A 10,000-nucleotide genomic window follows, 5' to 3' on the forward strand; every position below is an offset into this window, starting at 1 on the left:
GTATTTCCATTTGTGTGTGCGTACTCAGATCTGAGTTTTCATTTGTGTGTCCGTATTTCCATTTGTGTGTGTGTACTCAGATCTGAGTTTTAATTTGTGTGTCCGTATTTCCATTTGTGTGTGTACTCAGATCTGAGTTTTAATTTGTGTGTCCGTATTTCCATTTGTGTGTGTGTACTCAGATCTGAGTTTTTTAATTTGTGTGTCCGTATTTCCATTTGTTTGTGTGTGTACTCAGATCTGAGTTTTAATTTGTGTGACCGTATTTCCATTTGTGTGTGTGTACTCAGATCTGAGTTTTTTAATTTGTGTGTCCATATTTCCATTTGTGTGTGTGTACTCAGATCTGAGTTTTAATTTGTGTGACCGTATTTCCATTTTTGTGTGTACTCAGATCTGAGTTTTAATTTGTGTGTCCGTATTTCCATTTGTTTGTATTCAGATCTGAGTTTTAATTTGTGTGTCCGTATTTCCATTTGTTTGTGTGTGTACTCAGATCTGTGTTTTAATTTGTGTGTCCGTATTTCCATTTGTGTGTGTGTACTCAGATATGTGTTTTAATTTGTGTGTCTGTATTTCCATTTGTTTGTATTCAGATCTGAGTTTTAATTTGTGTGTCCGTATTTCCATTTGTTTGTATTCAGATCTGAGTTTTAATTTGTGTGTCCGTATTTCCATTTGTGTGTGTGTGTGTATTAAGATCTGAGTTTTAATTTGTGTGTCAGTATTTCCATTTGTGTGTGTGTACTCAGATCTGAGTTTTAATTTGTGTGTCCGTATTTCCATTTGTTTGTATTCAGATCTGAGTTTTAATTTGTGTGTCCGTATTTCCATTTGTTTGTATTCAGATCTGAGTTTTAATTTGTGTGTCCGTATTTCCATTTGTGTGTGTGTGTGTATTCAGATCTGAGTTTTAATTTGTGTGTCAGTATTTCCATTTGTGTGTGTGTACTCAGATCTGAGTTTTAATTTGTGTGTCCGTATTTCCATTTGTTTGTATTCAGATCTGAGTTTTAATTTGTGTGTCCGTATTTCCATTTGTTTGTGTGTGTACTCAGATCTGTGTTTTAATTTGTGTGTCCGTATTTCCATTTGTGTGTGTGTACTCAGATATGTGTTTTAATTTGTGTGTCCGTATTTCCATTTGTGTGTGTGTACTCAGATCTGAGTTTTCATTTGTGTGTCCGTATTTCCATTTGTGTGTGTGTACTCAGATCTGAGTTTTAATTTGTGTGTCCGTATTTCCATTTGTGTGTGTACTCAGATCTGAGTTTTAATTTGTGTGTCCGTATTTCCATTTGTGTGTGTGTACTCAGATCTGAGTTTTTTAATTTGTGTGTCCGTATTTCCATTTGTTTGTGTGTGTACTCAGATCTGAGTTTTAATTTGTGTGACCGTATTTCCATTTGTGTGTGTGTACTCAGATCTGAGTTTTTTAATTTGTGTGTCCATATTTCCATTTGTGTGTGTGTACTCAGATCTGAGTTTTAATTTGTGTGACCGTATTTCCATTTGTGTGTGTACTCAGATCTGAGTTTTAATTTGTGTGTCCGTATTTCCATTTGTTTGTATTCAGATCTGAGTTTTAATTTGTGTGTCCGTATTTCCATTTGTTTGTGTGTGTACTCAGATCTGTGTTTTAATTTGTGTGTCCGTATTTCCATTTGTGTGTGTGTACTCAGATATGTGTTTTAATTTGTGTGTCTGTATTTCCATTTGTTTGTATTCAGATCTGAGTTTTAATTTGTGTGTCCGTATTTCCATTTGTTTGTATTCAGATCTGAGTTTTAATTTGTGTGTCCGTATTTCCATTTGTGTGTGTGTGTATTAAGATCTGAGTTTTAATTTGTGTGTCAGTATTTCCATTTGTGTGTGTGTACTCAGATCTGAGTTTTAATTTGTGTGTCCGTATTTCCATTTGTTTGTATTCAGATCTGAGTTTTAATTTGTGTGTCCGTATTTCCATATGTGTGTGTGTGTACTCAGATCTAAGTTTTAATTTGTGTGTCCGTATTTCCATCTGTGTGTGTGTGTACTCAGATCTGAGTTTTAATTTGTGTGTCTGTATTTCCATTTGTTTGTATTCAGATCTGAGTTTTAATTTGTGTGTCCGTATTTCCATTTGTTTGTATTCAGATCTGAGTTTTAATTTGTGTGTCCGTATTTCCATTTGTGTGTGTGTGTGTATTCAGATCTGAGTTTTAATTTGTGTGTCAGTATTTCCATTTGTGTGCGTGTACTCAGATCTGAGTTTTAATTTGTGTGTCCGTATTTCCATTTGTTTGTATTCAGATCTGAGTTTTAATTTGTGTGTCCGTATTTCCATTTGTGTGTGTGTGTACTCAGATCTAAGTTTTAATTTGTGTGTCCGTATTTCCATCTGTGTGTGTGTGTACTCAGATCTGAGTTTTCATTTGTGTGACCGTATTTCCATTTGTGTGTGTGTACTCAGATCTGAGTTTTTTTAATTTGTGTGTCCGTATTTCCATTTGTGTGTGTGTACTCAGATCTGTGTTTTAATTTGTGTGTCCGTATTTCCATTTGTGTGTGTGTACTCAGATCTGAGTTTTCATTTATGTGTCCGTATTTCCATTTGTGTGTGTACTCAGATCTGAGTTTTAATTTGTGTGTCCGTATTTCCATTTGTGTGTGTGTACTCAGATCTGAGTTTTTTAATTTGTGTGTCCGTATTTCCATTTGTTTGTGTGTGTACTCAGATCTGAGTTTTAATTTGTGTGACCGTATTTCCATTTGTTTGTGTGTGTACTCAGATCTGAGTTTTAATTTGTGTGTCCGTATTTCCATTTGTTTGTCTGTGTACTCAGATCTGAGTTTTAATTTGTGTGTCCGTATTTCCATTTGTTTGTGTGTGTACTCAGATCTGAGTTTTAATTTGTGTGTCCGTATTTCCATTTGTGTGTGTGTGTATTAAGATCTGAGTTTTAATTTGTGTGTCAGTATTTCCATTTGTGTGTGTGTACTCAGATCTGAGTTTTAATTTGTGTGTCCGTATTTCCATTTGTTTGTATTCAGATCTGAGTTTTAATTTGTGTGTCCGTATTTCCATATGTGTGTGTGTGTACTCAGATCTAAGTTTTAATTTGTGTGTCCGTATTTCCATCTGTGTGTGTGTGTACTCAGATCTGAGTTTTAATTTGTGTGTCTGTATTTCCATTTGTTTGTATTCAGATCTGAGTTTTAATTTGTGTGTCCGTATTTCCATTTGTTTGTATTCAGATCTGAGTTTTCATTTGTGTGTCCGTATTTCCATTTGTGTGTGTGTGTATTCAGATCTGAGTTTTAATTTGTGTGTCAGTATTTCCATTTGTGTGTGTGTACTCAGATCTGAGTTTTAATTTGTGTGTCCGTATTTCCATTTGTTTGTATTCAGATCTGAGTTTTAATTTGTGTGTCCGTATTTCCATTTGTGTGTGTGTGTACTCAGATCTAAGTTTTAATTTGTGTGTCCGTATTTCCATCTGTGTGTGTGTGTACTCAGATCTGAGTTTTAATTTGTGTGTCCGTATTTCCATTTGTGTGTGTACTCAGATCTGAGTTTTAATTTGTGTGTCCGTATTTCCATTTGTGTGTGTGTACTCAGATCTGAGTTTTAATTGGTGTGACCGTATTTCCATTTGTGTGTGTGTACGCAGATCTGAGTTTTTTAATTTGTGTGTCCGTATTTCCATTTGTTTGTGTGTGTACTCAGATCTGAGTTTTAATTTGTGTGTCCGTATTTCCATTTGTTTGTGTGTGTACTCAGATCTGAGTTTTAATTTGTGTGTCCGTATTTCCATTTTTTTGTGTGTGTACTCAGATCTGAGTTTTAATTTGTGTGACCGTATTTCCATTTGTGTGTGTGTACTCAGATCTGAGTTTTTTGATTTGTGTGTCCGTATTTCCATTTGTTTGTGTGTGTACTCAGATCTGAGTTTTGATTTGTGTGACCGTCTGTGTGTAAACAAGGAGTGTGTCTTTTTACACGGCAGAGGTGTCGCAAAAGTCTCGCTTAAAAAGACATTCAATCTGGTTTACTGCTTCACACAAATCTGAATACACGCACACATCTTTTACACACACACACACACAGATCAAAGTACGACCAGACATATGGAAGTATTATAGTAGCAAAACTATTTGCAAATGTGTATCTCAATCTGTGTGTCTGAAATCCGAGTCACATCTCTGTGTACTAATTTGTCCTGACTTACGTAGGACGTACTCTGCCCCGTCGTGGTCAAAGTCTGCGTCCTCCGGGAAGTGGTTGATCTGTGAACACACTCCTCGCTTCACTCCTGAGACAGGAGAGGGACAGAAAAGAAAAGGAAAGTGATGAGCGGACAAGATCCGGAACAAGAAGAACAACTGCGACAAAAACAACTAAGAGACAGAAAAGAGCGAGGTCAGCGTCCAAAGGTCCTCGGCATGCGGACGTGTTAGTGGCGGACTGAGTGGAGGCGTGTTAGTGAATACATACAGCTCTCCATGTGGGGACACACACACGCACGATGGCGGACACTGGCGCTGATGGACGCATGGGACAAAGATGGAGTGGTGGAATGAAGACACACAGACGGAGGGACAGATGGACAGAAGCGGGACGAGTCTCTCTCTCTGTGAAGAAGCAGACGGACAGCACTTGATTCAATGTCCACTAGGGGCACTGTGGTGTCTTCAATGTACATTTGAAATGCATACTTGCAGGACTTTTCATGACTTCCTGTTCGGGCTGATTCTCCCCAATCATTTTTCAAATTCTGCCTAGCAACAACTGGCGGATGGCAATTATTCTACCTAGCAACAAGCGGTCGTGCAAATAAAAAAACAAAAAAACAATGCTAATATCCTCACTAATAAATAACGCATCATTATTAAAGGCCATTGTTTTAGTGCGCAAAGTCTGCCTAGCAACAAGTGGCAGAGGATTTGTCTTCCAAACATAGCAATTGTAATAATAAAATGTAATACAGTACAAAAAAAAAATGCAAATAGCAAAAAGTTGCAGAAAAATTCTACTGAGTACGACATGGTAGTGGAAATATTTGATTTTGATGAGAAATATATCAATATTGTTAATACGATAAAAAAAAAAATGAAGACAATATTAACAATGCTAATTAAAAAATGTGTTATAACAAAAAAAAACTTAATAACAATAGCAGTAACTATATCAATAATATTGCTAGTAATGATAATGATAATACAAAGAGCAATTAAAGTTAGCATGCTAACAGATAGCATATGTCAAGGACCATGCTATATGACCCGGAATTGAACCGCTGTAAAAAAAAGTAGCTCAACAAGTTAGCATGCTAATGTCAGCAGCTGAGCATGATAAAGTTAGCATGTGTGAACTACCATGTTATATGAATTTGAGGTGTTTGGCTGCAAAATTGGCTCAAAAAGTTGGCATGCTAACAGATAGCATATGTCAAGGACCATGCTATATGACCCGGAAGTGAACCGCTGCAAAAAGTAGCTCAACAAGTTAGCATGCTAATGTAAGCAGCTGAGCATGATAAAGTTAGCATGTGTGAACTACCATGTTATATGAATTTGAGGTGTTTGGCTGCAAAATTGGCTCAAAAAGTTAGCATGCTAACAGATAGCATATGTCAAGGACCATGCTATATGACCCGGAATTGAACCGCTGTAAAAAAAAGTAGCTCAACAAGTTAGCATGCTAATGTCAGCAGCTGAGCATGATAAAGTTAGCATGTGTGAAGTACCATGTTATATGAATTTAAAGTGTTTGGCTGCAAAATTGGCTCAAAAAGTTAGCATGCTAACAGATAGCATATGTCAAGGACCATGCTATATGACCCGGAATTGAACCGCTGTAAAAAAAGTAGCTCAACAAGTTAGCATGCTAATGTCAGCAGCTGAGCATGATAAAGTTAGCATGTGTGAAGTACCATGTTATATGAATTTAAAGTGTTTGGCTGCAAAATTGGCTCAAAAAGTTGGCATGCTAACAGATAGCATATGTCAAGGACCATGCTATATGACCCGGAAGTGAACCGCTGCAAAAAGTAGCTCAACAAGTTAGCATGCTAATGTCAGCAGCCGAGCATGATAAAGTTAGCATGCTTACTGTTAGCGTGTGTCAACTACCATGTTATATGAATTTGAGGTGTTTGGCTGCAAAATTGGCTCAAAAAGTTAGCATGCTAACAGATAGCATATGTCAAGGACCATGCTATATGACCCGGAATTGAACCGCTGTAAAAAAAAGTAGCTCAACAAGTTAGCATGCTAATGTCAGCAGCTGAGCATGATAAAGTTAGCATGTGTGAACTACCATGTTATATGAATTTGAGGTGTTTGGCTGCAAAATTGGCTCAAAAAGTTGGCATGCTAACAGATAGCATATGTCAAGGACCATGCTATATGACCCGGAAGTGAACCGCTGCAAAAAGTAGCTCAACAAGTTAGCATGCTAATTTCAGCAGCTGAGCATGATAAAGTTAGCATGTGTGAACTACCATGTTATATGAATTTGAGGTGTTTGGCTGCAAAATTGGCTCAAAAAGTTGGCATGCTAACAGATAGCATATGTCAAGGACCATGCTATATGACCCGGAAGTGAACCGCTGCAAAAAGTAGCTCAACAAGTTAGCATGCTAATGTCAGCAGCCGAGCATGATAAAGTTAGCATGCTTACTGTTAGCGTGTGTCAACTACCATGTTATGTGAATTGGAGGTGTTCGGCTGCAAAATTGGCTCAAAAAAGTTAGCATGCTAACAGATAGCATATGTCAAGGACCATGCTATATGACCCGGAAGTGAACCAAGTTAGCATGCTAATGTCAGCAGCCGAGCATGATAAAGATAGCATGCTTACTGTTAGCGTGTGTCAACTACCATGTTATATGAATTTGAGGCGTTTGCACTGTACTGCATCAAAATGCGACATGAGCGTGTAAAGGATATCACCACATGGGCTCAGGAACACTTCAGAAAACCACTGTCAGTAACTACAGTTGGTCGCTACATCTGTAAGTGCAAGTTAAAACTCTACTATGCAAAGCCAAAGCCATTTATCAACAACACCCAGAAACGCCGGTTCCCCTGTTCTTTTCTCTGAGACATCGCCCACAGTTGAGTCAGCCTCGGCATTAACACATTAACCACCATTAGCACCTCATCACAATTTACGTGATCAGGTGCGATTGTGGAGGGACTGATTACTATCGAATACTTTGAGATTTGACTACACATTTTAAGTTTCATGTTAAAATTGTTTAGGTTTTACGAAGTGTTTTAATGGCATATGAAGTGTTTGTAAGTGTGTGGATTTAAATGCATACAATATTCATAAAACTCCTAAAAGACTACAGAGCGCACCGGTATATAAGCCACACCCACATATATATTAGTAAGTAAGAATTGTTTTAGTTGTATTGTAAAACTTACAAACGTTGCCATACGAGTAAAAACGCTATAACCGATTAGAATGGCATTTCTACTTCTGTTTCAAAGCTTTCAACAGCAGGAAACACTTGTCGGCAATTAGCACATGCTGTTAGCGAACTCGTCCAAAAGATGGCGCCATAGCCCAAACAATAACAAACAATTTAAGTGTTGGCGTGTGTTTCATGAAAACTATGTGCTTTAAGGCCGTCGGCGAACAAAAACCCATAAATTAGTTGCACAGTTTTTTAAGCGGCAAGGCTCAAAACGTAGGAAAATAACACTGGCTTATAGTCCGGAATTTACGGTACTGTACTTCTATTTTTTTTAGGTGGCTAAATATTTAAAGACACGAGCTGCCTACAAGGCAAGGGAAGTTTATTTATAAAGCACAATTGTGCTTTACAGAAAATTACAACAAGGCAAAAAATAAATTGTTTTATAAAGAAATACACACAAAATAAATACATAAATAAATATATAGATAGATAAAAAATACAAAATAAATAAATACATACATACATAAGTAAATTAAAACAATACGCACAAAATAAATAAATAAATAAATAAAATAAGAAATACACCCAATATTTAAATAAATACATAAATGCATAAATTGAAAAAATACACACAAAATAAATACTATATAAATAAATAAATAAATAAACCAAAACATACACACACAATAAACAAAATTAAAAAATTAAATAAAAAAAAGAAAAAAATACACACAAAATAAATAAATAAAATAAGAAATACACACACAATATTTAAATAACTACATAAATAAATGCATAAATTGAAAAAATACACAAAATAAATAACTACGTAAATAAATAAATAAAACAAAACATATACACACAAACAAATAAATAAACAAAAAGAAAAGAAAACAAAGAAAAAAAAATACACACCAAATAAATAAAAAAAGAAATAAAAAAGAAATACACACACAATATTTAAATAAATAAATAAATAAATAAATGCATAATGCATACACACAAAATAAATAACTATGTAAATAAACACATAAACAAAACAAAACATATACACACATTAAACAAATAAATAAACAAAAAGAAAAAAGAAAATAAATAAAAATACAGACAAAATAAATAAATAAATAAAATAAGAAATACACACACAGTATTTAAATAAATACATAAATAAATGCATAAATTGAAAAAATACACACAAAATAAATAACTACGTAAATAAATAAATAAATAAATAAAACAAAACATATACACACAATGAACAAATAAATAAACAAAAAGAAAAAAGAAAAGAAAAAAAGAAAGAAAAATAAACAATAAATAAATAAATAAATAAAAAATACACACAGAATAAATAAATGAATACATAAAGAAATGCATGAATAAATAAAAAATACACACACAAAATAAATAAATAAAACAAAAAAGTGCACACAAAATAAACAAATAAATAAATAAACAAACAAATAAATAAATACAAATCTTGTAAGACGGTATGCTGTGTGCCAACTTAATCCGGTACACACATTAGCGATGCAACAAAGCGCCCGCATCGTCACCTTGAGTGCAGACGCAGAGGACACAGCAGCAGAAGCTGCGGGCTTATAAATCTTTCAAAGCCAACACGTCCTGCACTGCAGCTGCATGCTAACTGAGCCTCTCTCTCGGCTTAACCGAGGTGGCTTGACCTGGGAGCCGGCTTTACTGGCGCCGGGGGGGGAACCAGCCAATGAGAGGCGAAGGGAAACATCAGATGCTGAAGATCTTACCTGTAATTGGCTGCCTGTCCGGACGAGGAAGGCGATTATTCCGGCATGTTTTCACAGAGTTAACGACACTTCGTAGAGAGCAGAAGCTCATGCATACTTCTTCAGAGTGATGCCTGGGTTTTATACCACATCATCATTATCCCACTCTTGTGGAAAAATGATCCTTAATGCACTCTTGACCGCGGTGAACATGTTTCCGCAAAGTATGATTACTTTGAAAGAATCTAATATTTTCATAGTTAGAGCTAGTGTCGTCCCGATACCAATATTTTAGTACCGGTACTGGTACCAAAATGTATCTTGATACTTTTCGGTACTTTTCTAAATAAAGGGGACCACAAAGAATCTCATTATTGGCTTTATTTGAACAAAAAATCTTATTATTGCAAGTTTGTGTCATGATCCGTGGTCCGGATCATGTTTTCGTTATGTTCTGTTAGTTTAACTCCATAGTTCCTGTTTTTTGTGCACTCCTTTGTTTTGGTTGCGTATGATTTTCACCTGCCGCTGGTGTTCGGGACGCTCACCTGGCTCTAATCAAGAGACACTATTTAAGTCAGTCGGCTGGCGTCATTGTTCGCTTCATGTCTGATTCCAAGTTTATGCAGAGTGTTCGCTTCATGCCTTGTATACGTAAGTTTTTGTTTGTTATAGTTTATGCTAAGTGTTAGTTTAGCTCCAAGTGCGATCAGTTTTCCATTTTTTGTAGTACTTTGAGTTTGGAGAAGATTAATAAATATGTTCCTACCTGCAAGCCTTGTCCGGAATAGTCCGTTTGCATGCCGGGAGAACAAACCTCGCAGTTTGTCCTTAAATAAAATA

General features: G+C 35.7%; 1 protein-coding gene across 1 annotated transcript in view; it reads right to left on the minus strand.

The window, feature by feature from the left end:
- LOC133660491 (voltage-dependent calcium channel gamma-8 subunit-like) overlaps positions 1-10,000 on the minus strand; it is a 20,493-nt gene that overhangs the window by 770 nt on the left and 9,723 nt on the right. Inside the window, exon 3 of the mRNA XM_062064028.1 lies at positions 4,212-4,295. Coding sequence (XP_061920012.1) covers positions 4,212-4,295 — 84 coding nt within the window. The remainder of the gene's footprint in view (positions 1-4,211; positions 4,296-10,000) is intronic.

The sequence above is a fragment of the Entelurus aequoreus genome, linkage group LG11, assembly GCF_033978785.1.
Source record: "Entelurus aequoreus isolate RoL-2023_Sb linkage group LG11, RoL_Eaeq_v1.1, whole genome shotgun sequence".
In the NCBI taxonomy this organism is placed as follows: domain Eukaryota; kingdom Metazoa; phylum Chordata; class Actinopteri; order Syngnathiformes; family Syngnathidae; genus Entelurus; species Entelurus aequoreus.